Here is a 17220-nt window from a genome sequence, read left to right as displayed (position 1 = left end):
GGGGGTGTTTTGAGGGTGATGTGCCTTCAAGAAATGAAAGATAAAGAATAGGAACCCTTTTTATTTTTAAAGGTATTTTCCTTCAGATGTCAGCAAATGATTCATCTCCTTACCCAGCCGAGGTGGGAGGGTTTTAAAAATATGCATAGGACACCTTTTGATGTGTGACGTGTATGGGGGAGGGAGAGAGAGATTTTACGAACTCTCTTTTTAAGACGTTACTACGGGGGTGCCTGGGAGGCTCAGTCGGTTAAGCATCCGACTCTTAGTCTCGGCTCGGGTCAGCATCCCACGGTTCGTGTGTTCAAGCCCCGTGTCGTGCAGAGCCTGCTTGGGAGTCTCTCTCTCTCTCTCTCTCTCTCTCTCTCTGCCCCTCCCTGTGCAGGCGCGTTCACTTTCTCTCCCTCCCTCTCTCTCAAGTAAAACTTTTAAGTTGGTTTTTTTTTTTTTAAAGACCTTACTGAAAGTCCTTATGTCGATAAGGCCAACTGTATACTAATATTTCCAGTAAGCCAACCTTCGTGTAGCTTTACCAGTTTTTCACGGCCTTAAAGTGGGATTAGAAAACATGTCTTGTAAAATTGCAGACCATGTAGTGAACACTGGGTAGGAAAGCACACGTTGTGATTTTCCTTGACTGCTGTTTCACTGCCAGGAGAGAAACGGATGATCTCATTACCCATCTCTTCACTCCATTTTATCTGAAAGGAGCCACTGAAGAAAAAGAATTACCTTGTCATGTATTAAAAAGAAACACAACTGTACTTGCTGCAGCTGTCGAGGGCCCCTTTTTTCCAAAACTTCCTCTGGGGTGAAAAAGTCAGTGAGGAAGACCGGGAACCCCCGCAGCTCACACGGTGAGCTGCCTTCAGCCTAATGGGAAATGCACTTGTACATTCCGTGCATTTCTTTCTGGCCACACCCTTCCAGGATACCGGAGTTTTTGGACATGACCCTTTCGGTGACCTGTTGCAGCAAAATTTCCACCACAAGTAGAAGGAAAAGCACTAAAAGCACCACCACAGCTTCTAGTCTTTTCGGTTCACTTAGCTTTAAAGGGAACTGGCATCATCAGCCGAGAGGCTGAAGCCGGGCACACCTGATTTTAATTTCGAGCCATGTGGAGGGATCGAGCATGGGTAGTAGGTTTTATTTGTTTGTTGGTTTTTCCACCAGCCACGCTGGGCACCTATCAGTGCATCAGCCATTCTTGTACGTAAGGGAAGTGCGGCAGCTATAACCCCAGTACAGGCCGGGAAAGGTCAGGGACCCCAGAGAAGCCTCAAGTCAAAAGTCATGGCCTCCGTGTGGGGGTTCTGGAGGTTTCCTGGAGTGGAAGGTAAAATGGAAGGTCTGGAACATAAACAGGGGGCTAATGTTGGGTATGGTGGGGGAGCAGGGAAGGGGGCAGTGAGGCACCCCGTTCAGAGCAAACAGCTTGGCCAGAGAGCTGCTGACAGCCAGTTGAGGGAGGAGGAATTCAAGTGATGTAGTTTGCTTGTCTACTAGGGTCTGTTAAAAGGATCGCTGTTCCTTTGACGCAGAAATTGTTTTCTCAGTCTGAAGTAAAATAATACTAATAAAGTAATATGCTGACTACATAATCTCATGTGATTAGTTAACCATCACACTAACAGAAACTTTTTCTTTAATTTAGCAAATATTCATTGAGCCCTTTGGGGTGTGGCAGTCCTGTGGTAGGAGCTGGGAATAAGGTATAGGCCACGACGGTCAGAATTCTGTGTCACTCACGGCCAAATACAATCTGATTCTTTTCATTGTGGTGAAATAGGTCTCATATGATAATTACCATTTGAACCATTTTAAAACATACAATTCCATGACATTAAGTACATTCACCTTGCAGTTGCGGACGTTACCGCCGTCTCCAGACAGCATCTTCCCGAACTGAAACTGTCCTCGTTGTTGCCCCCTCCCCTCAGCTCCTGGCAGTCATCCTTCTGTGAATTTGCCCACTCTGGGGACCTCTTCTAAGTGGAACCGCACAGTCTTTGTGCTTTCATGGCTGGCTCATTCCACTCGGCATAATGTCTTCAAGGTTCATCCATGCTGTACTATGTGTCAGAATGTTATTCCCTTTGAAGACAGAAATGATATTTCATTGTATGTATATACCGTGTTTCGTTTATCCGTGTACTTATGCAAACAATATCCATTGTTTATCCACCGATGGACACTCAGCTTGCTTCTGCCTTTTGGCTATTGTTTTTTTGTTTTGTTTTTTTTTTTAATTTTTTTTTTTTTAACGTTCACTTATTTTTGAGACAGAGAGAGACAGAGCATGAACGGGGGAGGGTCAGAGAGAGGGAGACACAGAATCTGAAACAGACTCCAGGCTCTGAGCTGTCAGCACAGAGCCCGACGTGGGGCTCGAACTCACGGTCTGCAAGATCATGACCTGAGCCGAAGTCAGCCGCTTAACCGACTGAGCCGCCCAGGCGCCCCTGGCTATTGTGCATAAGACTGATGTGAGCATAAGTGCACAAATATCTGCTCAAGTCTCTGCCTTCACTTCTTTTGGATATATACCTAGAAATGGAATTGCTGGATCATAGTTTAGGTTTCAATTTTTTGAGGAACTCCCGTTTTGTTTTCCACAATGGCTCTATCTTACATTCTCATGGTAGTTTACAAGCGATCTAATTTCTCCACGTCTTCCACAAAGACTTATTTTCTGGGGTTTTTTTGGTTTTTTTTTGTTTTGTTTTGTTTTTTGAGGGGGAGGGGGTTTGGTTTTTTTTTTAAATAATAGCTATCCTAGGGACACCTGGGTGGCTCAGTCGGTTAAGCGTCCAACTTCGGCTTAGATCATGATCTCACAGTTTGTGGGATCGAGCCCCGCGTCGGACTCTGTGCTGACAGCTCTGAGCCCGGAGCCTGCTACGGATTCTGTGTCTCCCTTCCTGTCTGCTCCTCCCCCGCTTGCACTTTGTCTCTTTCTCTCAAAAATAAATAAAAACACACAAAAAAATTGATAATAGCTATCCTAATGGGTATGAAGTGGTATCTTATTGTAGTTTCAATTTGCATTCTCATGATTAATGATGTTGAACATCTTTCCATGCGTGCATCGGCCATTTGTGTATCTTCTTTGGAGAAATGTCCATTTGCCCATTTTTCCATCGGATTGTTGTATTGCTGTTTGTAAGTTATAGGAGTGCTTTATATATTCTGGCCATCAATTCCTTATCAGATAGCTAACTTGCAAGTATTTTCTCCCTTTCTGTAGATTGCCTTTTCACTCTGTGAACAGTGTCCTTTGATGCACTAAAGTTTTTCATTTTGATGAAATCTAGCTTACCTGGCTTCTTTTTTTTTTTTTTTTTTTTTTTTTTTGCCTGTGCTTTTAGGGTCATATCCAAAAAGTCATTGCAAATCCAGTGTCCTTAAGCTTTCTTCTAAGAGTTATAATTTAGCTCTTGCATGTAGGTCTTTGAGCCATTTTGGGTTAATTTTTTTATATGGTATAAGATAAGAATCCAACTTGATTTTTTTTTTTTTTTTTGGATGTGGATATTGTTTGCCCAGCACCATTTGTTGAAAAGGCCACCCTGACTTTATTGAACAGTATTAAAGACCATTTGACCATAGACACAAAGGTTTGTTTGTGGGCTCTCAAGTCTAATCCATTGGTCCATTTGTCCTTAGGCCAATACCACACCAATTTGATTACTGTAGCTTTGTAATAAGTTTAGAAATCAGAAACTCTGAGACCTCAAACTTTGTTCTTTTGTAAGATTATTTCGGTCATTTGGAGTCCTTTAAGATTCTATATGAATTTTAGGATGTGTTGTTCTCTTTCTGCAAAAGTCATCATTGGGATTTTGATAGGGATTAATAGAGCAACTTTGTAAAAAACGTTTGTTTAGGTAGATCGTCATTCTTATTCTAACTTGGATGTTCTCAGAGCCTCTGAAATTGCGGACACAAGAAGGTTCTTAGAAAGTATGGGTCCCAAACCCAGCTCCATGCCCTGGCACTTTCCTGCCCACTTTCCTTGGTCGTTCTTATACCCCCTTCTCTCTCTTTCTATACCTGCAATGATCCTCCCTAAGAAGGATCAGAGAGAAAACTATGTTTAAGCCCACACTCTTAAGATTAGACATTGATCACAGCAGTGCTGAGAATGCTCCCTGGCCAGGTTTAAGGAATCCTCCAGAACTATTTAGCAGATCGAGCAAGGTTCCTGTGCCCCTCTGTGATGTGGTGGGTAACAGAGTTGTTGAGAAATTGACCTGAGCAACTCTGAAAACCGTCTCCAGCCTGTGTGGCTAGAGTCCATGTACTTTCAAACACACACACACACACACACACACACGCACGCACGCATGCACAAAACAGGTTTCAGTTATCCTAACAAATTTGAATGCTCAAGATTGACACCTTGACAAATTGTAGGAAATTGCAAACATTTTCCCAGACCCAATTATCAGGTCTTTTCCTGAAGACTACTGAGAGGATTTAGGCGGGGAAATGTCCCCAGGGCAGGTTTAAAATCACAATGGGGGTGACAGGAGCTGGGATCAGCCAGCCTAGAACATGCTCCCTGGGTGCCTGCTGGCATCAGGATCAGACCACCAATGTCCCCCTAACTGGGAGGCTGGGGACAGAAGGGACTGGTGGCCAGTGTTGGCCCTGTCGGAGGGAGAGAGGAAGAAATGCTTATTTATCTGCCTTAGACAGTATTTTCATTTAGAAAGTATTTTGGTTACTGTCAGGGAAGGTTAAGGCTGGTTGCCAGAAAAACCAAACTTTCCCCCTCCCTCCAGGAGGATTAATGTTCTCTGTAAACCCTGAAAAAAAAAGCAAAAAAGCCTTTTCTCTTCTTCAAAGACATCCTGTCTGCACTGTTTCAAATGAGACTTTTCCTTCTTGTGGTGGTTTGTCAGTTGGTGGTGGGTGAACCTTGGAAGCTGTCTTTTAGAACTGAGCTGCTGAGGCTTCAGGGCACAGTCCCCTCGAGGGTCATAAGATCTGTTCAGGGGCTTAGTGATAGGTGTTTAAAAAATGGATTAGGGTAGAGTAGATCAGAGTCTATTGCATATAACAGTATGTCTTGATATTTTTCAGTTTTGCATATGGACATTTGGATGTTTACGGGGGGTGATGTAATGTGTCATTCTTATTGGTCAGTAGTCCAGACTTGGAAAGCCGTTAGTTTTTAAATGGTCTTTGGCTAAACAAGGCCTGGTCATGGTGCCAGTGCTAGGCTAGCCATTCTCAGCAAAATTTTCTAAACGAATACACACAAAGAAATAAAACTCTAAACGGTGGCCATTTCAGGTTAGCTTTAAACCTCGTCTTTATTTGGGCCTTCTGGTTTGATTTCTGTTTTGTTGATTACGTTTTCCAAAAGCATGGACTTAACACAGGTAGGTATTTGTAAAATACTTATTACAGATTTTATATATAAAATAAGCATTTCTTGATTTAATGGAGAAGTGTCTCCCCAGCTTCAGTCTTCCACAGACCTGTGTGAGTTTTGCCAAATCTGTGAACCAAATCTGTGTGTTTTTGTTTCTTGTTTTCCTTAAATCGGCTCCAGTTTTAAATGTATGTCTAATAATCATGAAGCTGTTCATTTATATATGGGCTAGTTATCTGTTCTATTGCAATAAAATAAATATATGACTTTTAAAATATAAAAATACTCATCCATGTGCCATTGAAAATAGGCTCACCTACTACAGTGGCCTGCATACCATTAATTGCCAGAGAAATACTGATGTTCAGAACATTCTTTTATGTTTTTCTCTTTCCTCCCTATTAGATTCTTTTACTCTAACAAAGGTGTGTATACATGAGAGCCGAAACTAGAGCTATTCCTCATTAGGGAGCGAAGTGCTCTTAATTTTATAGACCTCTCCCCACCTTCCCTTCCCCAGGCTTGTTTTCATAGGATACCAGAATTTCTGAATTCACAAGTCCCTCATTCAAGGCTGACTGTCCCTTGACCCAGCCAGTTTTCATTGATGTCTACCAGTAAACATCGTAAGAGAGCTGTGGAGGGAGAATGTTTGAAGGTAAACACCTGTATGCCACAGCACAGAGTAGTGATGGAACTGAGGGCTGCATTCTCTGGCCTCAGCCTCACTGGGCCTCTCGGAGACTCACTGAGCTTTGAATGGAAGCAGAGTGGAAAAGACTCTAGAGAAATAGCTCATCCTTCTTACAAATGGGGCAACTGAGGCCCAGAGGGGCAAAATGGCACATCGTGGGTCACACTGTTGGTTGGTAACAAAGCTTAAAGCTTCACTCACCTACCCATATCTCTCTCATACTTACTTCACTGTCTCAGAAGCATGGTAAGGACAGTCTCATGCTGGGAATCACAGAATCCCGGCATTAGGAATGGCTGTTTTCCAAAGAAAGAAGAACAGGCCCTAAACAGCCAAGGTCACTGGTGTGAAACCTTCAGAATGATGGGAACATGGCAAAACCACTCGTGACCTGGAACCCCCTTCACTATTAAGGGGATTTCTAGCCATGACATAAGTGCAAAGTATAGATTGTCTTATCCTCAGGTAATCTGGTGCCCTGCAGCCCTACTCAGGAAACTCCTGTTCTAGAAACCAAATTCAGATCATCTCTACAGTTAACAGCTGCAGCGAATAGCCTTGAAATGTCCCCATGATTCCATAACCAGAGGAGCCCACGCCACATGCTAAGTGGAAATTCTGGAACTCTGAGTCCTGATAGTGTTTTTTGGTTTTGCCGGAGTTTAGGCTAAAAACTTTTGACTCATGACTCATCAGAAGGCTGTGGCTCTGTTGCCTTAACTGTGAATTGCAAAAGTCAAAGCTACCAACCTGCAATCTGATAGCCACATACCAAGGGTTTCCTATGCTCTGGCAGGCTGTCGGACACAAAGATGAGTCAGGGAGTGTGGACCAGTGGGCTAGCCAGCCAACCTAGAGCAGAAACATGGTGTGACAAGTCAGAGGTCATTGGCTCTGTGAAGGTTTCCCAAATGGGAGAGTTAATGGATCCCAACCCTTAGGTATCATGGTACCCTACACAGCCCTCTGTAGTCCTTTACATTGTTCTCTGCTCTGCTTGAGGCCTGTTGCCTCTTTGGACAGTGAGTTCCTAGTGGGTAGACCTTATTTTGTACTCCTCTGTATTCCCAGTGGCTAGAATATGTAGGTGGCCCTCTAAAATCCTTTTATGGGGAGGTATGAGCAAAGTCCTCGGAAAATGCCATGTGACGCCAACCAAGTGGGTCAGTCAGCTTGAAGGTCTCAGCGTGACACGGAAGGCATTTGAGCAGGGGTTTAAAAGACACGTGGAAGTTTCTGGGAGCGAGCTGTTTTGGCCCAGGGTGGTATGCGTCCTACCTACATCGTGCGAGCCCTTCCCCAGCCTCCCTCTTTCCCCCGCCCCTGGCCTGGCACCTTGGATCTGAAGGAGACAACATCTTTAGCTTAGTCTGCCCATTTCACTTAGATGAGCCAGGTGTCTGTTTCACTCTGGGTTAGTCCTTGGCTAGTTAGTTGTTGGTTGATTTCTAGCTGTGTTTGTTAGTGTTAGAAATACACAGACCTGCTAGGTAGGAGCGTTTGTCAAACCATTGCAAGCAAGCTTTCTTGAGGTTCTAAGGAATGTGTGGGAGCAGAGAAGTCCTACTGATCTGTGCACTTACACTCAGTGGAATGTGCCTAAGACTTCTTTAGGAAAGAGGGGCACACCTCTGAATATGATGCAGTTCTTGTGAGGACATTGTTACAACCTGCCCCAAAAGACCCCCTTTTCTTTAGCTCTTATTTTCTAACAAATGATAAAATTTATCAGCCATGTTAGTTATCCGTTCCTCTGCTGGACTGTAAATTCTAAGAAGGCAGGGACTTTTGTTTTGCATTGATGTATCCCAGGTGCCTAGAACAGCGTCTGACATACACGTTGAATGAGCGAATATTGACATGAATGAATATATTGAGTGAACAAATGAATCCTTTGGCCTCAGATCTGAACCCAGGTTAAGGGAAAGACCGTTGCCTTATGAGAAGTGGAACTCGGGATTGGAGGTCACCAGTATTTACTGCAGAGAGCCAGCCTCTGCACTATAGGCTGCCTCCTTTCCAGAGGCTGGGCTGGGCTGTGCCCCAAAAAGGATGGCATGAACATACCTTAGCAACAGAAAAGTTGATGCCTAAAAAGCACTCCTACCATTTAAGTGCCTCTTGTTTAAATATATCCTTCACCAAAGGAGGTAGCTGTGATACAGTCCCAAGAGCACTGTATCAGGAGACCTGGGTTCAAGTCCCAGCTATGTCCATGTCTAGCCCTGTGGTTTAGGGTCGGTTACTAGCGCTCCCATGAGCCACGGTTTCCTCACTCATAAAAGGGGGATAGTGAGCCCCTCTTCACAATGTGCCTAGCTCCGTACCTCCTGATACCAGGAGACCTTCCATAAGCAGCGTCAGGCTGCTGGAGACCCTCTGAAAGGCCGGCAGTGTGGGTGGGTTCCCGAGCCTGTTTGCAAGCCGGTCTCCAGCTCTCCCCAGGAAAAGATCCAACAACGCCTCGTGAGTTTTGTTAGGGAGGATTGTGCAGCACCCCCCGCTCCAAACCCAAATCCCCAGTAAGTCAGGAAGATGTATGTGTTTTAAAACATTGGGAGGTCTGCTTTGGATCACCCTGGAGCTGTGGCTTCCCGGAGCAGCTGGGAGTGAGTGGAGGAAAGCCGTTCCTCTGTCGGGAGTTCTCCCGGCTCGGTGCTCATGTCCCACACAGGGGCTGCCTGCACTCGGCTTTGGCGGCCGTTGACTTTTAAATCATAAAAAGCCGCTCTATACACAGTTTACTCTGTTGCTAGAAGGCAGCGGAACATAGGTATTAAAAAAAAAAAAAAAAAAAACGGGCAGAAGAAGCAGCCGTTAATCCCGCCAGGCTTCTGGGCACTGGAGCAGTTGCGGATGACAAAAGTTAATTAGAAACATGAGCAGTTTAACTGAAAACACTTGTGACAATTGGAAGGGCAGCCTCTCCGGTCAGAGAATTTTTCCTAGGGAACCGTTGTGGGAGAAAGTGGCTGCCGCTAGGTAAGTCGTGTTGTGGTGACTTTGCAGGCACGGACGTGCTCTTCGGGGGCTGAAGGGCCGCATCCTCTTCGTTCTGTGCACCGGGCTGTATGGGGTGTGGGTGGCACGGCGCCGGGCTCGGCCGTGACATGCCTTCCCGGCCACTTTCTGTCTGACAGCTGCCCCTGTGTGGGCGATAGAGCTGCTTGGTTCTGAGTGCTCGTGGAGGAGGGCATCCCTGATCTCGTTTCCGTGGTACGGGCCGCCTCGGCCAGCAGAACTCCAGTTTGGAACCCGCCCTTCTTAGAATCATTCTGATTCCACTTTGCAAATATCTTGAGGCGTTTCTGAGAAGAGAGTCTGGCTGGGGAAATACACCCTAAGCGCCAAAGGGGAGACCTTGACTTTCAGATAACCTGTGTGTTTTCATGCCTACAGTAAATCGATGTGCATTTTATACTCTTAAGCTAAAAAATCTTTTTTAAGTCTTGCCTGAATCGTGCTGGTACCGCTTTCAAAATGTCAACATAGGAAAAAGCGTCTATGCTTTGATAGGACTTAGCAACTTCCTTGGGTAATTATTCTTCTGTAAAGATTATGCTTGGTTTCTCTTTCTTTTTTGTTCCGTTTTAATGTCTCTCCTACATTTTCTTAAAGGCGGCTAATTTTCAATTATTTCGCATTAACCGGGAAATTGGGTTGTGGGTTGAATAATTCAAAACAATATGTGTTTCCTACATCTTTCGTGGTGTAGGTTTTTGGTTTTTTACCAGAAACGCATGCTTAATTGTGCTTTGCACATGTTGATATTAAGATCAGTGTGCATTTGCACAGCAGATACCAGGATAGGACGGGAAATGTGAACTGTGTGTGATGGAGAGGAGGAAGTCAAGGTGGGATTTAAAAACTTAACCACGGGTGGGGGGCGCCTGGGTGGCTCAGTCAGTTAAGCGTCTGACTTCGGCTCAGGTCACGATCTCACGATTCATGAGTTCGAGCCCCATGCCGGGCTTTGCGCTGACAGCTCAGGGCCTGGAGCCTGCTTCGGATTCTGTGTCTCCCTCCCCTCAGCTCCTCCCCTGCTCAGACTCTGTCTCTGTCTCAAAATAAATAAAGATTAAAAAAACTTAAAACAGCTTAACCACGGGTAAGGCACGGGAGGGTGGTGGAGCTATCTGAGCGTTTGGGTTGAGAGTGATGAGCTGTGGAACCATGGCCCACCCTCCCTGGCCGTCAGCGCAGGTCCACAGGTGTAATTCGGGTTTCCTTCTCTTCCCCGTCTCTGCAGAGCCGTTGGCGAGCCCAGCCTCCTCCCACCCCGGAATGAGTGAAAATGCACCTGTTCCTCTGGAAAGTGGCAGCAGCCCCTCCCCTGCTAACAGCGGCGCCTCCTCGGCCATCCCCCAGCCCGGTGCTGCCTCCAAGCCCTGGCGCAGCAAGTCGGTCAGCGTGAAGCACAGTGCCACGCCGTCCATGCTCTCGGTCAAGCAGCCCGTGCCCGAGGCCCCCAGGCCCAACCCCGAAGCCATGAAGCCAGCCCCCAACAGTCAGAGGTCCATGCTGGAAAAACTAAAGCTTTTCAACAGCAAAGGGGGTTCCAAGGCAGGCGAGGGCCCGGGGTCGCGGGACACGAGCTGTGAGCGGCTCGAGATTCTACCCAGCTTTGAAGAGAGCGAAGAGACGGAAGCCACCAGTCGCTCGCTGTCCATGGCGGGTCCCGCTTCCAACAGCCCCAAGATCGCCCTCAAGGGCATCGCCCAGAGAACTTTTAGCCGGGCGCTGACCACCAAGAAGAGTTCCCCGAAAGGCAACGAGAAGGAAAAGGAGAAACAACAGCGGGAGAAGGAAAAGGAGAAAAGCAAGGACCTCGCCAAGAGAGCCTCTGTGACAGAAAGGCCGGACCTCAAAGAGGGGCCGAAAGAAGACCCCAGCGGGGCGGCGGTGACCGAGATGCCAAAAAAGTCCTCCAAGATCGCCAGCTTCATCCCCAAGGGGGGGAAGCTCAACAGTGCCAAGAAGGAGGCCACAGCCCCTTCCCACAGTGGAATACCAAAACCAGGAATGAAGAGCATGCCCGGGAAGTCCCCAAGTGCCCCTGCCCCTTCCAAGGAGGGGGAGCGGAGCCGGGGCGGGAAGCCGAGCTCGGGGCTCCCCCAGCAGAAGCCCCAGCTGGACGGCAGACACTCCAGTTCCTCCTCCAGCCTGGCGTCCTCAGAAGGAAGAGGCCCTGGAGGGACCACCCTGAACCACAGCATCAGCAGCCAGACCGTCAGCGGGTCCGTCGGGACCACCCAGACCACAGGAAGCAATACCGTCAGTGTTCAGCTACCTCAGCCCCAGCAGCAATACAACCATCCCAACACTGCCACCGTCGCGCCTTTCCTGTACAGGTAGGTGTGGCCGCCCGTCTGCCCTTGCTGGGCCGTGGGCAGAGGAGCCTTTCTGGTAGGTCCCAGGTCTTTGAGGGCAGGAACCCGGCCTGCCCTCCAGGAACATGAAAGCTGACAGCTAACGTACGCCTTGATAAGCTCCCAGTAGAGCCGTACACGTGTGCTTGAGGGAGCAACTAGTACAACACGGCTTGGGGGAGGGGGAGAGGAAGCAAAATTCGAGCTGACCCCAGGATGAGGAGGAGTTGGCCAGGCATGTGGACACCCAGGGGCGTTTCAGAAGCAGCCGCAGCAGGAGCAGACGCGGTAAGTGTGGTTTGGTATCACTCAGTGTGACCGGCCCTGACATCGGTCCTAACGTTTTCTGAATGTACCTTAAAAAATGAGAAACACAGATGTCACCTTGCTGAATGGGTGAGACCTCTTCTCACAGAGGCGTTCGTCTTGAGCTTCCAGATCCTCACGGCTGCTTACACATGGCATGTGTTAAGTATTTTTTCAGTCCTTGCTAGAATCTTTCTTCAAGAGAGCAGCATGAAAGGGCAAGGTAGTGATAGGAAGGGATCAGTTTTTTTTTTTTTAAGTTTATTTTGGGGGAGGGAGGGGCAGAGAGAGAGAGAGAGAGAGAGAGAGAGAGAGAATCCCAAGCAGGCTTTGCACTGACAGTGCATTGGGGAGCCTGATGCAAGGCTTGAACTCACGAACCGTGAGATCGTGACCTGAGTTTAAATCAAGAGTGGGATGCTTCACTGACTAAGCCACCCAGGAGCCCCGGGGAGAGATCAGTTCTAGAAGAACAAAAGAATCAGGTTATACTGAGGAGACAAGCCTGGATGCTTGCTTGTCTGACTCCATTCTGTCCATTATCTGTCCCCCACACTCTCTCTAATGGCACATCCATAGGACTGCGGGAGACCACGTGGAGCCAGGTGCCGCTTGCTCTGTGTGCTTGTGGCCTGTGAGAGCCTCTCATTGCCCAGCCCGCACCACGCACCTTTGCAGGATGGAGGACACGGGCTCTGGGTGGTCCTTGGCCCACGTGGACAAGTCCTCTCCAACAGATGGCAGCTGTGCTTTAAGGGACTCCCAGAGCTTTGCTCACAGTGCCCAGCTTAATCCTGTACTTGAGACACGGAGTACATTTGGCCATTCTGCACAGCAGAATGTTACTAATACCTCTGCAGAGCAAAAGGGGCCTGATGAGTGAATGCCGTTATCTAGGCACTTACTTTACAGCTTCTGCCCTAAGTATGTATACATATACACTGCACACACACACACACCCCCGGACGCCCGTAGGCATGGACGTACATTGATAGCCACGTCCAAGTATGGACACAAGTTCACATACATATATAAAATGCTAGTGTGCATATGCACACATATATTTTCACACCTGTTCGCATGCAGACTCGTGCCCATACTTTCAGCTTCCTGTGTTTGTATGGTTCCCCTGAAGAAATAGATATCCCCTGTCTCCCTGCCTGAGTTGTGTTCTCGTAGGCTTTGTTACCCTGCCTGCCAACAGCGAGTGGGAAGACTGGCCTGAGTGATTCAGAGTAAAGCCAGGCAGGTCCAGCCAGTGAGGCAAGGCCAGGCTTCTCTTTGTCCCATCCCTCCTTCTTTCTCTTCTGCTTACCCTCCCCCTCAGCAGGGGTCACACCCGGACTTTTTAATTGGGAGAAGGTCATCTTTTTATTACATCTAGTCATTAGCTCAGCTAACCATTGGAGAAGAGTGCCAGGGCTTTTAGATAATGACTCAGCATTCGTCTCCATGCAGGGCTTTTAATACAGTTGTTCTCTGAACCATGGAGGCAGCTGAATTGCTCCCCATGAAATTTTTATCATTCCAGTAACATTAATAGTCTTGAGGTAATACATACTCAAGCTACTGCTCCCAGAGTCTTGATTTGCATTTTCGAAATTAAAATATATGATGGTGTTTGGACACCATCCATTTCACTCCCTTTTTCTTTTTTTCTGGAATGATTTGAAGGATTGTAAAACATTTAACCTCTTTTAAAATTTCACGCTTCTCTGTGAGAGGAAAACTCTTAACGAAAGAGCAAATGTCTGACAAATACGAGAAATGAGAAAATGTCACGCGTATCTGTCAAGCTGTACTTGAATGTCCATGTTCACCCTGTGTGATGTCCCTCTGGCCCCTCTGATGTGCTTTTCCTTCTCAGGTGAGCCAGGATGGGAGTCAGGATGCCTGGGCTCTGTCTTTTATTAGCTTACAAATCGCTGGGTGGTCTGGGACCCTTCCCTGTGGGGACAGCTATGGAGCACATGCTACGTATGTGCAGAGACCCTGCCAAGGCTTTTCATGCCTTCGCCCATCGAATCATCCCCGAGACTTCACAAGCTCGCTACTTTTGAGATCCCCGTTCTGTAGGTGAGCAAACTGAGGCTCTGAGCGATTAAATAACTCACACCAACTCCAGAGCTAATAGCTAGAAGAGCTAGTGTCTAAACCCAAGTCTGTCTAACTAGAGGGGCCAAGTTCTTAAGCGCCAAACAGTCTTGGCTCGCTGAGTCAGTGCAGCTCCCTGAACCTCATTGTCTTCATCTATAGAGCAAGGAGATGAGATGAGATGAGAAGATTTTTTTAAATGGGTTAGACTCCCCTCGTGCTCTAAAATTCTCTCGAGTTCATGGGTTACTTACCGTAGAGAACTTGCCGTCTTCCCCTCCCCAGAACCTGTCAACATTGGCGATGTTACCAAGGCGTAAAAGAAAGATAAGTCATCTTTTTGAATCACACTGAATGAATTATATTGAGAAGTGACATGGACATGTATCACTTTACACTTGACCGAATGCTTCTTGAGTCCTGTCACGTGATTTTTGTGGCAGCCAGGAGAGGTCACTGTGGCTAGCCCTGCTGTACACATGGGGGACCTGAGGGTCAGAGGTGTGAAGTGACTTCTCACATGTGCGTGGCTCCCTGCAGCCAGCGAAATGTTCAGACTCCAAGTCTAATGCTCCTTCTAGGACCCAGCATCTTTCTAGACTTAAACATTTCTCATTTATACATTCAGTACACCCTGCTTAAGGGCCCGCTCTACATGTGAACTTGAACAGCTTGAGTGCTTACACGTACATGTCCAAAGAGCCAGTCTCTGCTTTCAGAGAGCTCTCTAGTTGAGGCAAGATTTATTAATTAGCTTGCATTGTAATACATCGGCATCAGGAGAATAAGAAGGCTGTAGAAACGCACAGGTGGAGCGCTTAGCCAGCAGAGTCAGGGAAGGTTTCCCGGCCAAGATGACACGGGAACTGTGTGTTAAAGGCTGATTAGGAGCAAGAGAGGAATGAAGAGGAAAAGAGCCTTTAGGCACAGGTCACGCTAACTACAAAGGCAAAACCCTTAAGGGCATGGTGTGCTCTAGGAATGAAGACACGGGTGGAAGAGAAGGCACGGCATGGCTGTGTGTACAGGGCAGGGTGGCACAAGACAGGGCTGGAAATGAATACCCATGTGGGGCGTTGTCTACCACAGTTAGGACGTCAGACCTTACTCTGTGGGCCATGGAAACCATCGGAGGCCTTTGATCAGAGGGTGATGTGATCGTATCGGTGTCGCAAAAACCAGTGGAGGATGGTGTGGGGAGTAGACTGGACCTACAGGCAGTCTAGAATAGAGGCCACAGACTCAGATGCCTGATTCCGACCCAAAAGGTCATAGAAACGAGTGTCCGGGGGTAATGGGACCGCGGCAGAGGGAGTGCTAGACTGTCTAGAGGGAGCAGCCATCACTTGGCACCAGCAGGTGGCGCCCTGCAAGAAAGGCCGTGTAGACTTCCTGGTTTTCACTGCAAGTGGAGAAACGGACGAGGCAGAAATCCAGATATTTCTTGTGAAATCTCCCAATTTTAAACCGTTGAAATGAATTCAAAAAGCTTCAAAATACTACACAGACCAATAAGAATCTACGGGCTGGTTCCGACACCTGGCTGCCGGTTGCAACCTCCAGGCTGGAAGCAGTGTTTACAAAGTGCTTACAGGTCAGAGATGATGAAAGCCTGGACTCCGGCCAGTGGGTCAAAAGGAGCAACAGGAATCCAAAAATCCTCAAGGGGTGGGGACTGCAGGAATTTGGAATTGACGGCTTCATTAGGAGGGCGAAGGTGGGGAAGGATGGGTGACTTGAGGTTTCTCGGTACGTCCCCCACGTTTAATTAAGACAGTCCACGTTCCTGGCAAACACTTTTTTCATAGAGAGTGAAGTCTGGGTGAATGAGTTCAGGACGCTAATGAATTAATAACGCTACACCCAGGGTTACGCATCTGAGTGTAATTACACATTTGCACGCCACGCCTAGGTCAGCCGAGGTAGTTGTGGCAAGAACGCATTGCATGAAGCAGTGGCCTTGATTTACTGGACAAATAAAGGCACAGAGAAGGTTTGGGGAAGTACAGATTTCAAAGTGTTGAAATAATGATCGATGAGACCTTTCATCTCCGAAGATCTGAGCTCTGAATCCGAGACGTAGAGGGCCAACACACCTGCTTGGCACCCACTCCTGACCGGTTTTGTAGTCACCTTTCCAGAGAGAGCCATGACAGGAGGATTTGGGGAGGGCCACGGGGCTGCCAGTGGAGTCATCTTTATGCTTGACTTTCTGGCATTGCTGAGTACTTAGAAGTTGCTCTTTGGCGGAGGAGGTTAAGTGATCCAAACCACTCAGTACTCTCCAGCCTTTTTCTGGCCAGACCCAGCTCCCTGATAGGGATTCGGAGAAGCATTCCCCAGTGAGGGATTGCAGACCCTCCGTTTGGGCAACGAATATTTCATCTTTTACAGTTCGGTGGCTCCCTCCGTTTCTAGGACATTGCTCCACATGTGCTGATGAATTAGAGTCAGTCTGCTGGTCTGCTCTGTTCTAAAGCGTCTCGTTGAAGGGGGTGATGGCGTGTGCTGTGGTCGGACCACAGTGGTCCAGATGTGGTAGCTACTGCTCGTGACAAGTGTGTCTGCTTTGGTTTGTGTGTGAAGGTCCCAGACAGACACCGAAGGGAATGTTACTGCTGAATCCAGCTCCGCGGGCGTGAGCATGGAATCCAGCCACTACACTAAGAGTGGACAGCCTGCTCTGGAGGAGCTCACTGGTGAGTATGGAGCCCCAGAAAGTCTGTGTCTGCTGCCGATGAGACCTCCCACATAACCACCCGGCCTGATTGGAGTCGCCTTACTGTTGCACTGACGGATAACCTAAACAAAGTTACTAGTGTTATTTTTTTGTTTTCCGTCTTCTCTCTCTTCCCTGTCCTCTCTCGCACAATCTACTCCCTTGTCCCCAGAATTATAAGTAAATCTCTTGCTTACTGGCAAATCCTGTTTTAATACATGTTCCATTTCATTCATGTAGCGGACCTGGGCTGCTCTGACACTTAACTTTGAATCTCCTTGTTCACTCTTCAGATAAAGTCACTTTTGAACAAGATCTGGAACTATCATATCTTGCCTTTTTTTTTTTTTTCTTTCCTATGTGGAAGCACTGGTTGAAAATGCATTCTTGTCATCCTGCATTAATCGGAAAGGAGAACACAGCATGCTTCTTCTACCAAAAATAAACATATCTAAATTTTATTTAAGTTTAACTTAGACGATGATGATTAAAGGGCTATTATGTTACATGAAAACATAAAATCCACGGTTGCCGTGTAGTTAATTCCACGGGTATTGATTTATTAAGGTTATAAACCTGTCACATCCTCAAAGGAGAAAAGTTAGCGAATGAGTCAGGATTCCTACTGCGCTGCATTCGGGGTTTATCACCA

At 47.3% G+C, this 17220-nt stretch overlaps 1 protein-coding gene across 3 annotated transcripts in view; it reads left to right on the top strand.

The window, feature by feature from the left end:
• The window catches only part of NAV2 (neuron navigator 2), a 395678-nt gene that overhangs the window by 214490 nt on the left and 163968 nt on the right, over positions 1 to 17220 (top strand). For all 3 annotated transcript variants that reach the window (XM_049617765.1, XM_049617772.1, XM_049617756.1), the window contains 2 exons: positions 10330 to 11431; positions 16436 to 16548. In XM_049617765.1, the coding sequence (XP_049473722.1) occupies positions 10330 to 11431; positions 16436 to 16548 (1215 nt within the window). The remainder of the gene's footprint in view (positions 1 to 10329; positions 11432 to 16435; positions 16549 to 17220) is intronic.

This window comes from Panthera uncia, chromosome D1 (assembly GCF_023721935.1).
Source record: "Panthera uncia isolate 11264 chromosome D1, Puncia_PCG_1.0, whole genome shotgun sequence".
Lineage (NCBI taxonomy): Eukaryota > Metazoa > Chordata > Mammalia > Carnivora > Felidae > Panthera > Panthera uncia.
Note: the sequence above shows the minus strand (reverse complement) of the source record. Positions and strands in the feature narration are given on the sequence as shown.